Raw genomic sequence first — 16,085 nt, forward strand, 5'->3', positions numbered from 1 at the left:
AATTTATTGGAATATGTTGAAGAGGGAAGTAATTGATGAACAATGGATGGCTATGGTATGACCACAGCAATTGTTAAGAAAATAAAACCAAGATGCTATAAACAAAACTCGTTTGGTCATATAATTGTAATTTACTTAAGTATTAAAGTTTTATTTAAAAAATAATTATGTATAAGTTAAGTTTTTTTATATTTTTAATTTAAGAAATATACTAAGCGCTTGATGTCTTTGAAAGCCTTTGAAATGACTTTTTTAAATATAACGTATGTGAAAAACTAATAAAAAAGTGTTATATTCATTGAAGATAAATTATGTACATACTTAACAAAAAAGAAGTGTTTAAATCAACAAAGATTTTTTAATAGTTTTTGGGTTACAACTAGCTTTTCACAAATATGTAAAATAGATAATAACTTAGAAATTAGTTATTTTCCAAAATTTTAGGAAATTGTCTAAAATTTTAGGAAATTTTCCTCTTTAATAATATACATATAGAAGAAAACGGAAATCCTTTCAATTCTTTTTACTTGCGATTTTTTTTTTAAATTTAGGGAAATATTTAGAATATATGAACTTTAAAAGCTGTTAAACTGAAATTAATCCTTAAAAATTGTTTCAGAGTACTAAGTTAATTAATTGTGTTTGCTAGTTTAAGCGCCTAATGAAGATGACTTAATCTGAGATATGCAAAAGTTTAAACAGCTGATGCAAAACTATTTTTTTAGAATAAACATTAAGGTCAATCATTAGGTGAAGAATTAAGGATTAAATTAAAATTAATCCTCAAAAGTTGTTTTTGAGCAATCAATTAGTCAATTTTCTTTGCTAGTTTAAGCGCCCAATGAAGGTGGTTTAAACTTGAGCAAAAAATGCTAATTGTAAACAGCTGATGCAAAAAAATAAATACAATTTTTACTAAAATAAACATTAAAATGATTGATTTATCGATTAATATAAATTATGGGGACTTCACAATATATTTTTTTGTTTTAGATTTAAGTTCTTATTAATTTTCCTACTATATTTACAATTGCCTTCTTCTTTTTTTTATAAAACATGCATTGCTTTCTTTTGTTTTGTATGGCAACACTGCAATATTATTAATAATATTGTAATCAAAAACATCAAAGGGGATTAACATCAGATTTGATTGCCAACTCAAAAACCAGCTTTAAAATGTTTTAATTCTTAATGATATTACACCTACAGTTGTCTTCTTCTCTTTTATATAACATCCCAGGATGCACTAAGTAAGGTGAAATCATTAAGGCAGCTGATTTTTATTTGTTTTTTTTTTAAGTGTTTTTGTTGTGTCAAAATAAATTAGTTTATTTTAAAACATTGTCCTGCTGCAGATACAAGCTAAATGTAATGACGGTTTTGTGGGTAATATTGTGAAATACACAAGAACTATTTCTTTCCAATGTTTATTATTTTTCAATTTTAGAAATTTCAAAATTGACAAAACCCAACTCTAGACAACAAAAAATTATTGTGTTTGTTGTGTTTGTTGCCGAACAAACTTACTTTTTACATCATGTAACATCCATTGTTTTGATAACAAACAGTGAGGTTTTCTGTTGTTTTGTATGGCAACACTGCAAAATTTAAATTTACAATCAAAAACATTAATGGCGATTAATATTTAATTAAATTTGTTTTAAGACAAACTAATCTGATTACTAACTCAAAAATCCGCTCTAACGTGGTATTCTATTAAGTATGTTCTGAAATTCCATTAAAAGGACAGTTGAATTCAGAATCTAAACAGATTATAATTGTTGCAATCTCTTAAATAAGAGCAATTAACATAAGTAAGCTTTACCTGTACTCAAGAAAAATATACCATCCCTTGGCTTTTTAAAATATAAAAGCACTACTTACTTAACCATTGTGCGCCCAGTAATAGCAAAGTTATGAGAGTTTCGTTCTATTAGACTTTCATCTTTTCTCATTTAAACGAGACTTATTGACACCCATATAAAACAATTATTATAACTCTCATTGCATTTGCACACATGATCACATCCCAGGTATATACTACTTTACTTTTTCTTATTGTGTTAGCTTATGCATTTGATTTTGAGGTATGTAATTGTATCTGGGTGACATTTGTGACATAATGCCCAATGATCTGATATTACTAAACAGTGCCACAGAAAGTGTGTTGAGAAACTTCAAAGTGCCGGTTTAGAAGCTTATCGAACAATGCCAAATATATAGTATGCTGCACTTTAAATTATCATGGTAAAAAACGGAATAAAGAAGGCAACGTTGTTTACTACGTCAAATAGGAAAATGGATGTAAACGGCACTAATACTACATGCGTTTAAATTTATAATTGACCAATTATATAATGTTAATAGAACCAGACCTTTAGAGGCACTGAGTGAAATATTGCACCTTCTTCTTATAGTAGATTTTCATATAATGTTGAAATCTTCCTGCGATAAGAATCATCTGGTTGTGCAGCTTTTAAACCATCATCTAACTATATTACTTAACATACAGACTTTGATTTAGAGTTCAAAGACAGAATTGCTTCCAAAAACGAATGGTGCAGATCGTAAATGAATAGTTTTTATAGGGATTTCTCAAAAAAAATCTGCGTCTTTTTTAAAATGTCTTAGAAAGTACTATGGCAAAGAATGGACGAACGAGTTAGCAAATATTTTTAAAAGTGGTATACTCAGATCATTTCCCTTTAATGAATATTGTTGCAGATTCAACAATATCCCTGTAAATGGTTTTGCAGAGCAATGACATCCATAGATGTCAATAGAAATTAATTTGATGGCAACTATATAATATCCAATCTTTGCGAGTTAACTAGGTCTGACTCTCACTACCCTGACTTTTAGATATCTTACGTCTACAGATTGGATGTAATAATACATCAGTATTTGGAACAATGTGATGCCAAAACGGGGTTCTTTATAATAACCTGATCACACTACTGATAGAAGAGCCTTAGTATGGCTCAAAGATTTGTGTTTTGTAAATGAAACGACAATAGTTTTAGATGAGTTAATTATACATACTCGCAACAATTTCTAAAAAATATATATAACTAAAGTTTATGGCAATGGATCAGTAACATCCCAATTTGAAATATGTATTTTTAAGCCTCACATTTTAGTTCACTATAAAGTTTACATATTACTTAAACAAGTCAAGAAGCACAAGAGATTAAAATTATATTAATTTAAAAATAAAATTTAATGGGTTCATTTTAGTTAAAATAACTTGTTGGGGTTTTTACAAAAATACATAGTTGTTGCTTTAATTAAAATCATAATATTGTTGTAATAAGTATTTGTTGTTGTTCTTTTTTCTTCTAAAATATTCTCTAATTTAAGATAAGATTTCGTAGTTGTTGTTGTTGTTGGAAATTTGGTTAATGGTTGTTTTGGCGCATCATCATTAAGTTTCTGTGTGTTTCCATTTGTCTCACATAAATTTGATGAGTGACGTTGTTCATTGAGTTGTTGTTGGTGTTTGTTGTTAAAATTGTTAAGTTGTTGGTGTTAAATTATTACTAACTTGACTTAAAAGTTATAATAGACATTTGTGTCTCTAATACAAATAACAACAAAAAAATTATGCTTGAGTGTGGTTAAAATCTCAGCAATAACAACAACAACAACAGCTTAAGATCCACTCTTAAATATTGAGTGTTTGTGTGTGTGTTTTATTTGTTGTTTGATTGTCTTGTGAATTGTTTTTGTTTCTTTTTTTCTACAATTTATTTTTCATCTTCTATAAATTTGTTAGTAGATTTTATGTTTTTTTCATTAGAGTCTACTCGAAAGCTAAACCGATATAAAAGCAAAGGTTTTTAGCAAAATCATTAACAGTTTATCACAGAGTAATTTAGCAAAATGTTCAAAATTGTGAGTAAAATAAAAAAACAAAAAGAAAAATATTTTAAATTTCTTTAAAAAATAAAAAAGATTTTTAAATAAACTGGAAAAAAATAACAAAGTTATTATTGAAGAAAGGACATTTATTTATAAATAAATAGTTCAAGTTGTAAAAATTAAACAGTGTTCAAATCATAAATGAGTACAAGGACAACGTTTGAGAAAATAATAAAAAAATAATTAAACATTTTTCAAATGTGATAATTAAAACAGTTTTGAAACGAATAACAAATACGAGATTGTGTGAAATAATATGTTCCAATCGATTCATATTCATATTAAAATCTTTGACGTCCTATATTTTTGAATATCCAGCAATTAAGTAGTAAAATAAATAATTAATTAATCTAACCCTTTCCCAACCAATATTGAGCGGACCAATTTTTGGCTTTATTCTGTTTGTTAAAATCAAAATCCATTTCTTCAAAATTTTTTAAGAGATTCATTCTTTTGTAAAGAGATAAGTTTTGCTTGGAATTTTTAAATGTCAAATAAAAAATTAGCAATTTATGAAATTTTCAAATAAAATGCGCGTTATTTTGAAAATTACTACAAATTTTGTATAATTTTTAATAAATTAATTTGCCAACTTTAACAACATGTGAAGCTTAGTGTTTATTTTTTTTATGTTTTTTATATTTTTGCTAGAGCGGAGAGAATTATACTTTCATTTTCTTTAAAACAGAGACTTCGATTATATAATTTTAATTTGTTATTCTTACCAGAGATGGAAAATTCAGTACTATTATTGTATTTGCTACAAAATTTCTTAATGAAACAATTCAAATTTCCTTCCGAATTTTAATTGAATTTAAACCGATATAAATTATATTGTGGAATTTCAAAGTTAAGCCAGAAGATATGTATACACAGCTAGTAAATCTTACCAAGTTGTCATAAAAATGTTCAGAAAATGTCTAACAAAAGCGACATACTACAATTTTTGTTTTGCAACAAATGCCGCAAAAATGCCTTTTCTGACAACGTTTAAAATCAAATATTGTAAGTTCACACGATTACAAGACATTTTCTGAAGATCTGACAACCGTGTGTCACAGCTTTAAGAATTAAGCTAGAAAATTATCTCCCCGAGAATAACTTAAGCTATGTATACACGTTGGTTAGATCTTACAATGTTGTCAGAAAAATATTCACAAAATGTCTAACTACAGTGTCAACTTTAAATTTTTGTCTTGCAACATTTTCAGAAATGCTTTTTTTGACAACGTTTCAAAACAAAAACTTCAAGTTCATACGATTGTTAAACGTTTTCTGAAGATCTGACACAGATCACAGCTGTAAAAATTGCGCTACAAAATTATGTTATGTATACACGTTTGTTAAATCTTACAATGTTGTCAGAAAAATATTTACAAAATGTGTGACTACAGTGTCAACTTCAAATTTTTGTCTTGCCACATTTTGAGAAATGCTTTTTCTGACAACGTTTCAAAACAAAAATTTCAAGTTTATTGTTAGACGTTTTCTGAACAATTTTCTGCCAATGTAGTAAGATCTGATAACCGTGTTGCTTTAAGAATTGTTCGGAGCATACTTGCTCAACCACAAGCTTAATTGATTAGAGAAAATATTGTGAAAAGTATTTTTAAATTGCTCCGTTATTCTCTCGAATTGTTTATCTCTAATACCAATGAAGAGGCGTGGCTAAATAGTTAGAATATATTGAATCCAGTTTAATACTTTTACTTCTAGCTATTTTAAATTCGCTTTTCTCAATTTGTTTTTTTATGAAAAATTGAAATTTGAAAGTAAAGAATCGTACTTCCAAATATGTTTATATATTATACAGACTTCTGGCAATTGTTCTTTTTTTACGGTTTAAAATCAAATAAGTTACTCCCGTTAAACGAATTTTTAATCATCCAATAACTTTTAAAACTTTTTCGAAAACTTTAGATCATGAAATGTCATGTAAAATTATTTCATAACAAAGATTCAGCCTTAGTATTCATTATAAAATCTGACACAAACTCTATCTTTGACATTTACCTTTTTTGACATTTGATCTTATGTTGAATAATTCAAATTTGCTTAGAATAAAAAACTAAAATGAAGTAATATATAGAGAATTTCAACTTAAATAATTTTGCCCGAAACAATTACTTATAATTTATTTCTATTACTTCCAGTTCGTCTTGACCGCTCTTTTGGCTTTCGCCTATGCCGACAACATCGACAAAGATGCTCAAATCTTGAGCTTAAAAAACGATCCTGCCGATGCTGAAGGTAACTACGCCTACGCTTTCGAAACCAGCAATGGCATCCAACAACAAGAAGCTGGCAATCCTAATGGTGTAGCTGGTTCTTATGAATTCGTCTCGCCCGAAGGTGAAAAAATCTTCATCAGTTATACCGCCGATGAGAATGGTTTCCAACCAACTGGTGATCATTTGCCCACACCTCCTCCAGTCCCAGAAGCTATTCTTAAAGCTTTGGAATACATTGCCGCCCATCCTCAACCACAAGAAACTAAATAGATAGATAAGAGATATAGTGAGAGACAAGAAAGATGAAAACGTTTTAGTTGAATTTGTAGCGAGAAAATGAAAGGCGAACAAATTGCAATTGGTTTAGTTGTAACAGTAAAATATTTCTTAGTTAGAAGGCGAATAGAAAGAGAGAAAGAGAAAAACTAGTCAATGTGAAATTGGTTTGCAATATTTGAACTAAGAATTTATATTTAATAATTGTTTTGTTATAGTCCTACTTACCTATCTACTGTCCATCTACACCAATTGCAATTTGTCCACTTAATGACCAAACTATTGCATATTCTCAAAGAAAATAATATTATTTTTTGGTTGTTAGAGAAAAAATCTTTATGTAAATGATATTTTTTTACATAGTATTAGTTTGTTTTTATTATTGTATTATTTATAGGTTAAACTGATCGTTATTTTTGTTCACAATGAAAAAATAATAACGACGGAATAAAGATGTTAAAAAATAAAATATTGAATGAATCAAATATATTTGAAACTAAAAAAATAAACAACTATTCTGTCTTTTTCTTTATTTGCTACTTTTTATGAGAAATTAATATTGTTTTTATTGGAAAACACAAATCAAATTCGGTATTTGCGAATTCGAAATTCCCAAAGAAGTTTTAAAGTCTTTTTAATCTTTGGCCTAATAATTGGCAAACTAAATTTATCTGCTATCAGCTGTTCCCAAAGAATGTAATGTTTATGTCGATAAAGCAGTGTTAAACAATTTAATTTCACTACTCACTGTATCGAATATTGCGTAATGAAAAAAAGCAAAAAAAAAACACATTAGGCCGCAAATATTGTTTGATTCTGAACAAATTACTTTAGAACTACAAATTGCGTAACTTCTACTTAAGTCTAACAGTATTATCGATATTATAAACAGCAATTTTTAAAATTTAATAATAATCAATTTTTAATTAGTTAAAGATACAAAAATTACCAACCATTACTTTCGCTTTTAAATAATCTGCATAGCAGTTTAAATATTTCAATAATTCCCATAAAATTTATCAAGATTTGTTTTCAATTGAATAAAAAAACGGTTTCCAAAAACCACCCACAAATTAAAACCTGCACATGTGTCAAAAAAAATTATCCAAAATCCTCCAGTATCAAGTTTATTTTAACTCTATTAACCTTCCATTATAAATATAAATTAATTAATTTCTTTTGTTTTTTGCATACAAATTTTATTTAAATTGTCATAATCTATTATTCTCTTCCTGAATTTTATGCATAAATATTTGCTAATTTGTTTATATTTTTTATTTTCTGCATAAATTCTTGAGATGAACTAGTTTCGTCGGCATTGCAAATTTTTATTTTATCGTTAAGGCTTTCGTCATAAAAATTGTTAAAATATTTTAAATTTAAATAAAATCATTAAAGAAGACGAATGAAATTTTTTTATGATTTTAACATCTTGAGCGGACTCGAAATGACGATGAATGTCTATAGTTTTTTTTATTTAAATCAAGTTCATATAAGAACCAATTCCGAAAACTTATTTAGCTTGAATAATTATCTAAGGGCTAATGTTTAGGTGAAGGTTTAGGAAATAAATTAAAATTAATCCTCCCAAGATGTTTTTTGATTACTCAATTAGTTAATTTTGTTTGCTAGTTTAAGAGCGGGTTTTTGAGTTGTGAATCAATAGCCAATTAATAATCAGATTAGTTAATTTAAAAATAAATTTAATCTGATGTTTATCCTTTTTGATGTTCTTAAGTACAAGATTTGTCAAAAACATGTTATTGTCTAAAAAGTAATATTGAAATCACCATATCTCCAAATCGGGCACCACACACAGTATTTTAACAATTACATACATATATTGCATTCAAAATTATTCGCTATCTGGTAAACTATTAGAGATATTAAAGCTAAATTTAATTCAATAGAAGTCGAATTTAAATGCTTTGTAGGTAGGTAGCATCATTAGGTGGTAGGTGGTCATTATCCAAGAAGAGGTCTTCTTGAAACAATTGAAAAAATTATCGGAAAGCTATTATAAGTTATATTTATACCAAGTTCTCACGAGCCAATTAAATTACTTATTTTGGACTCTAAATGACAAAAGCCAGTTAACCCGTTTTTACGACACATTTGTAATTCGGCATTCATTCATTCATTATTTTGCCATTTTTTGGAATATTTGTGTGTGTATGATGCAAAAATAAGTTTGTTAAATTATTTTTTGGAAGAATCGTGTAATTCAGTTCAGGGTTTTATAGTTAAAACGAAAAGTCGACTTTTTATTTTAGTTAAAAGTCGACATTTTTCATTTAGTTAAAAGTCGACTTTTCGACTTTTTGCATCTTATGAAAAGTCGTTTTTTCGACTTTTCGACTTTTTGACTATTTTCGACTTTTTTCCGACTATTTTTTTACTTTTTTCAAGTTTTTCCGACTATTTTAGAATTTTTGACTTTTTTCCATTTTTTAAAATTTTCGACTATTTTTGACTTGTATCTACAATTTTCGAGTTTTCGACTTTTTCCGACTTTTTCGACTTTTCCGACTTTTCGACTTTTCTCGAAGAGTCGAGTTTTTTCGACTTTTCGACTTTTATTAACAAAGTCGACTTTTTCACAGACGATAGTTGAGTTATCGACTTTTTTGGAACAAAATAGTCGACTTCAACTTTTCGACTTTTTTCGACAAAAACTCGATTGTTGGATTATTCGAAAGTCGATTTATAGAGCCCTAATTCTGTTCGCAATTGGGCGTTGAATGATGAATGAGAGCGTAAATGATGAATAATTATATCGTCTGAGCGGGGAGGATACATTAACATCAAACTCGAAAATATTGTTGTTTAAACACATGGCTTCGATGAAGGCAGAAACTCTGTTAGTAAAATTAAAAAATAAATTTTCATCTGATCTTGTGTAGTTTTTTGGTCTAGCGGATAAGTTCATAACACTATATTAAACATTTTTAATATACTTTGAAAATAAGGAGTTATCTCCAAGAAACGAATATTTACTTTTGTACTTTGTATCTCAAATTTTCCTGATATTAAAATCATTTTTATATTTATAAAAATAAAAAACTGATGTCTGTTTGTAAACATTATACTCAGAAACCGAGGAGCCTGTTAGGGCAACATTTCAAATATATATTTCAGGGAAGGTGAAAAATTTTGTTTTTATAAAGTTAAATATTTGTCAGACAAATGACATTGAAGTTTTAAGTTTGTTTGGAAAAATGCTGTCGACTAGTGTTGTTATTTATCGATTGTATAAAATCAATTAAAACTGGGGTCAATTAATAAAATATAAATAATTATAAAAAAAATAGTGGGAACTTTGAAATATGTGGTTAAAATCAATTGCAATTTAATGTATTGAATATTTACTATCTTTAAATAATACAATATTTGCATTAAGAATATGCAATGGATCATTTTCCCCCAAATGTTCAGATATATGCTAAAGTTCTTCGTAAAAATCAAATTAACTTTTTGCTAACTTATTATGACTTACTTCAAAGTGACTCAAAAATTATCGAGGAAATGAACAAATATTAATAAACTATTAAATTAGGAAAATGAAAATTTGTTTTAACAATGAAAAATTAATTTATTATTAATAAACTAGCATTTTCAGGAATATGTATGACATAGGTAATATTGCTGCATATCGATTTCATTTATAATCACCAGGGCAAGGATTTTCATGCACTAAAAAAACTAAAAATATGCGCTTATAATATATACTTTAAAGTAGGAAAATATGCACTAAAAACATGAAATATATTCATCAAAAAATATTTCTCTGTGAAGGTACATATTAATAGATATTCAGATCTTAAGTTTTTGACAACAAATACACAGGTTTTTAAGGACTGCTTTATGTACTATAATACCATTTTAACGGAACCACGACCCCGAGAATCCAAATATAAAGATTTAATTTCTGAAAGTTTAAAGCTTGATAGCAATTCTAATAAAATTAAGTGATGAATGTTATCGTTTAGTGATGTTTTTAAGTGAATTATGTACGTGAGAGATCATCAAGTTATCTTTTTATATGGACAGACTCAGAAATTGATACTGAAACGATACTTTAAGGACCAATATTTTGGACGTTACAATTAGCAGCACAAACTCAAAATACCTTCCGCACTATTGTGGGTTTAAAAAGTAATATGTAAATACCAAATTTTGTTGTAAAAATATCAAATACAGAGAAAACAAAACAATTGTTTCAGAAAAATTAAAAGATATACAAAATATGATATAAAAATGTTGGAAATATGCGAAATATATGCAATTTAAAGCAAAATATGCAATTTATACATTTATAACAAAACATGCAACATCAAATCGATACCATCTTGTAGCAAATTCATTTATTCGAAAAGGAAACTAGATAAAAGTTATTTTGAGTTACTTTATAAAAACATGATTTTGCCCTGATAATCACTAATAATTTGATAAAAATAGTATAAAAATATAAGAAAATTGCACAGGTAACTCACAGCTGATCTTTTATTTATGCACAAGAAGCTAACACTTCATGAGGTAACTTCTAGTGAACTAAATCTGATGTATAGTGGGTGACTACTGACTCGTTCTTATGACATCAGATTGAAAAACTGAATAGTATTTTATAAGCAAAATGGTTAGCTTTTGAGTCATCTCTAACTCATTTATGGTTAACCATAAGTTAGTTTTAATCGAAATCAAAATCCTACTGAGATTTGACTGTTCCAGATTTTGGTATTTACTTTATAGGGAAGGTGTCAGATATGAGATTTAGGTACATATTTATTTTATGTGGGAATTGTCCCACCCACTATTGCTAGTTCGACAATTTTTGGCAAAAATATATACATACATTGAAACTAATAATACTTGTACAAAATTTTAAAAGCCTTGTAGTTATTCTTCATCCAATATACGCGCAATTTAAGTTTAAAAAAAGTAGCCTATAACTCCTTCTAGACATATAGAATGAATAAGTTATATAAACATAATATGTTAGAACGTTTGGAAAGTTCGATACTGTCAATTTTGTACGTTTAAATTGTATAAATTTATTTTTAATAATATGTTAATAACAATCAAGTTGAAATTTAATATTTGTGGTAGGTACATACATATGTATGTATGTATGTATGTATGTATGTATGTATGTATGTATGTATGTATGTATGTATGTATGTATGTATGTATGTATGTATATCTAGTAGATATTTATTAACGACGTAATTAATGCGTATCATATGTAGGTATTCCTATTTTTATTTAACATTCTTTCTTATTTCATCGATTTGTATTTATTTTTAAATATTTATTTTTAACAAAATGTAGACACTTTTCAATCTAAATAATTATTATGCAATGGATTTAAAATTAAAACTTGTTTATTTTTTATCATCATTATTATAATGATTATTATCATCATTGTGGTTAACTGTTTTATGGGTTATTAACACTTTCTTGAGGATTTTATTGAATCGGGGAAAATGCTATTTCGTAATATATACAAATAAATTAAAATTTATTAAACTAAATATGAAATCCCAAATAGAGACTTTTTATGATTTTAAGGCCATTTTCTAAAGACCCACATAAATATCTTTGGCACCCAAACCATGTATTATTCTATTAGTCATTATTTCTAGAATTTTAAGGAAACCAGTTAAATCGGTCTATAAATGTCTTAGCTAATATAAAATAATAATTTTCCTTAATAATGAATTTTTATGTGTTAACCTTAAAACGGAAATTTGGTGTAAAATAATGTAATTTGTAAATATCCTTTTGAGGAAATTTACATTTCTTCCAACAAACAATTTTAACATTTTATAAAACACAATACATACATACATACATACATACATACATACATACATACATACATACATACATATGTATGTGTGTATATCTTTTATGACATTGCCATTGCTGTACATAGTAGGTGCTATTGCTTCTGGTAAACTACAAAAATGTTTTGTGGTTGGAATGGTTGTCTGTAATATTGTAAGTGTAAGCAGATACACACATTTTTACATAAATGTATAAATAGGTGTAATAAGTAAATCCTATATACATCTAAATTATATGTAGGTCAGTGTTATATTTTTGTATTTTTAGCTTTAAAATTTATATATATGTATAAAGATACATACACAGAGAAAACAGATTCGTTATGATAACCGAATTTGTTTCCAATCGAATTTAGTCGGTTCTCACAACTATACAAAAATTCGATTGCAACTATTGTAAAATTTGGTTACTATTACTGAATATATGGTGTACACAATTTTTTTATTTATTATTCGGTAATCTGTATTGAAATTATTGGTATTTGTAACTGAAATATTATTAATTAAAAAACAATTTGTGGATCGTGTGTATTTTTAAATCTATTTTATTTTGTTTAAAATATTTACATTACAATATGTATAAACTTACAAAACTTATATATAAATATAAAATAAGAACTTCTTCCCTTTAGTTTTAAGATTTTGATGGTAATAAACACAGTTTTTATGTTTCAGGGATTTTGCTTCTCTTTCTGTCCAACATTTTCAAAGGAACACTAGCTTTTCAAGCCTTAACGCTGCTGCACAATTATTAAATATTATAGAAACATAACATAAAATAGATTATAAGATATAAAACATTAAACATTACATTTTTTATCCAAATTTCTATATTAATTTATTCCCAAATATAAATCGATTTTTTATTTTAATTTATAAATTTGTTTTATTTTGTTTATTTTTGTATACGTCAACTATAATTACCAATTAATTGGTTGTGAACATCGAATTTGGTTCCTTTAACCGTAATTAAATTTTAAATAATTTTTTCAAATGATAATTGATTGCAATATCAATATTTTATACTTTTAACAGTTTTTCGGTCACAGCAACTAATATTAGATGTTCTTACGTATTAATCCTAAATAAAAGATGGTTGCTTTTACTGAATTAACAAATAAATATAATAACCGATACAATTCAGTTCAAATTATTAATTTGGAATTTGTTACAACCACAATTCGATTATTATTATACTTTTTTAATACTGAATATAAAAAATCAGTTAATTATACAGTTTTTCTATAACAGGGATACAATTGTAATTAATTTAACTAAATATTTGTAATGATAATCGATTTTCAAACGATCTGTTTTCTGTGTGTATGTATATCATATTTATATTTATATATCCTGAACATACAATCCCTTCAAACATTTAGAAGACAAAACTGTTGCGCATCACCCCAAACGCCAAGTCAAAAACACTTCTGGACGATTGTCAGAAGAGAACGCATATTTTACGAAAACAAAATACATCTGTTTCGAATTTTCGTCTTCTAGAAATATACTTTTGAGTTACTTCGGATGATAGTTAGAAGAGTGCATCCATTTTGACTGCAGATAATCATACCCATATTAACAATATTCGGAAAAGGCATTTGTACGGATGTTATGTGAAGTCATAGACCTGCACTTATTGCATTTATGCTGATTGGGCGATTTACTTACAAAGATATAAGAAAGTGAAATCAAGCGTGACCGGCAGTATGATGTATGATATATATATTATATATATATATATATATATATATATATATATATATATATATTATATATATATATATATATATATATATATATATATATATATATATATATATATATATATATATATATATATATATATATATATATATATATATCTGAGAAAATATAAGAGAGTTTTCAAATTTTGTCAAAACCATTTTAGAGTAAATATGATTATTTAAGACATAAGGTTGGCGGATTACCATTAGGGGCGTTAATCTGGAAAATTCTTCAAATTTTGCACCAAGAACTTTAATATTCATCTAAACATTAAAGCAAAAAGAGCGGACTTTCATGATGGGGGCTTGGAGCCCCCATATGAATTAATTAGAAAAAATCTTACATCTAAGAAACTATTAGAGCGTAAGACATTTTTTGAAGGGGTTTTTGTATGGGGGCTAGGGTCAAATAAGGCCCGATCATTACGAAAATGTGCTGTGTCATTTATACTTATATAAAACTTATTTGTGCCAATTTTTAGAGAGATGACAGAATATTTGACGTAATTATGGCATAAAAAGCCCAAATCGGGAGGTACGGTTGTATGGGGGCTAGGTAAAGTAATAGACCGATTTAAACCATTTTCAATATGTGCTTGGTTCAAATTTCATCAAATTATTTTGAAAAATGTGGCCTGTACCTTGCGCACAAGGTTTACTTGGACAGCCAGCCAACCGGACAGAAGGACATGTCTTAATCGACTCAAAAAATGATTCTGAATCAATATTTTTGGGTGTTACAAACTTACTATAGTGGTGTAGGGTATAATTAGTATATCTAAGAAACTATTAGAGCTACAATCTTCAAATTCTACATAAAGAACTTTGACATTCATATGAACATTTAGAGAATAACGGGTGGACTTTTAATGAGATCTTTATACCTCCTCGTATATCTGGGAAACTTAATCAATGTTCGGGAAAAATTGCGAATTGTAACAAATTGTATACCTGGAAAGCTATTACAGTTAGAATCTTCCAAATTATTTTTATTTATATTGATTTTAGGATAAAAAAAGTGTAAAGGGTATAGCTAGTATTTCATATTAAAGCGTTTATCTTCTATATTACCTTGTTTCCGGTAAATTAATGGACGAAAAACAAATATGTACTGATACTGATAAAATTTTGTAAATAGTTTTATACCTAAATGTTATTGTTATGCTGTTATAACGTTTAAATTCGGTGTGGCTGGGTTGACAATCCTTGGTAATTGTTCATTGAATTCCGAGTCGTTCCGGTGCGAAGAACCGATTGTCGTGGGAACGATACATCAATACCTAAATGGTAATTATTTCTGCTGAATTTCATGGCGATGTTGAAATTTGGCAGGTCATACAAGGTTTACATGGACAGCAAATCAGTCGGGCGGACATAGCTTAATCGACTCAGAGAATAATTCTAAGCCGATTAATCTTAATAAAAATTGGACGAAAAATTCTTATAAATTGTTAGTTTCACTGCATTCCCGTAGAGCTCGTTACTTGTTTAGGGGATATATGGAAATTTAGATCGATGTTGCCTAATTTTAACACCAAACAACTTGCTCTGAACTGATCATACTATATTCTATCTTTCTTCCGCATAATATCATACTATGGCCCTGTCTGGAAACATTCCTGATACAGCTGTAGCGTAATACCATCGGGCCTGATTCATACGGTCTGCCCAAAAGTCACCTCCCTAATGTAATGCTTGCTCTAGTTAATGTTAATGTTAATGTATCTTTATAGGTCTTACCTTTTTATGGATTTTATCTTTTTCTCGTAATTTTGTTAATTTTTATAAATTGCTTTTGTAAAAAATGTCTTACAGCTTGTCATGCAGTTAAACAGATTTATATTTATTGAATATCTTTAACAGGAAGTTGTAAAATAAAATTCCCAATAATTTTTCAATGCTAAATATTTAACAAAAAGTGTATTAACCAGTTTTTGGTGCATATCACTTTCGTGAGAATAAGTTGCTATTTATACAAATTTGTGAACAAATTTAATATAGCAATATCCATCTGTCTGTAGGTATGTTTATTAAATACAGTAAAATAGGTCTACAAATATAGG

At 27.4% G+C, this 16,085-nt stretch overlaps 1 protein-coding gene across 1 annotated transcript; it reads left to right on the forward strand.

Moving 5' to 3' along the window:
- The first annotated feature begins 3,779 nt into the window (after positions 1 to 3,779).
- LOC111687885 (pupal cuticle protein Edg-78E) lies at positions 3,780 to 6,557 on the forward strand. Its single transcript, XM_023450364.2, has 2 exons — positions 3,780 to 3,894; positions 6,075 to 6,557. Exons 1-2 carry the CDS (start codon positions 3,883 to 3,885, stop codon positions 6,420 to 6,422), a joined length of 360 nt encoding a protein of 119 aa, XP_023306132.1. The 5' UTR covers positions 3,780 to 3,882; the 3' UTR covers positions 6,423 to 6,557.
- The last annotated feature ends 9,528 nt before the right edge of the window (positions 6,558 to 16,085 follow it).

This window comes from Lucilia cuprina, chromosome 5, assembly GCF_022045245.1.
Source record: "Lucilia cuprina isolate Lc7/37 chromosome 5, ASM2204524v1, whole genome shotgun sequence".
NCBI classification, from domain to species: domain Eukaryota; kingdom Metazoa; phylum Arthropoda; class Insecta; order Diptera; family Calliphoridae; genus Lucilia; species Lucilia cuprina.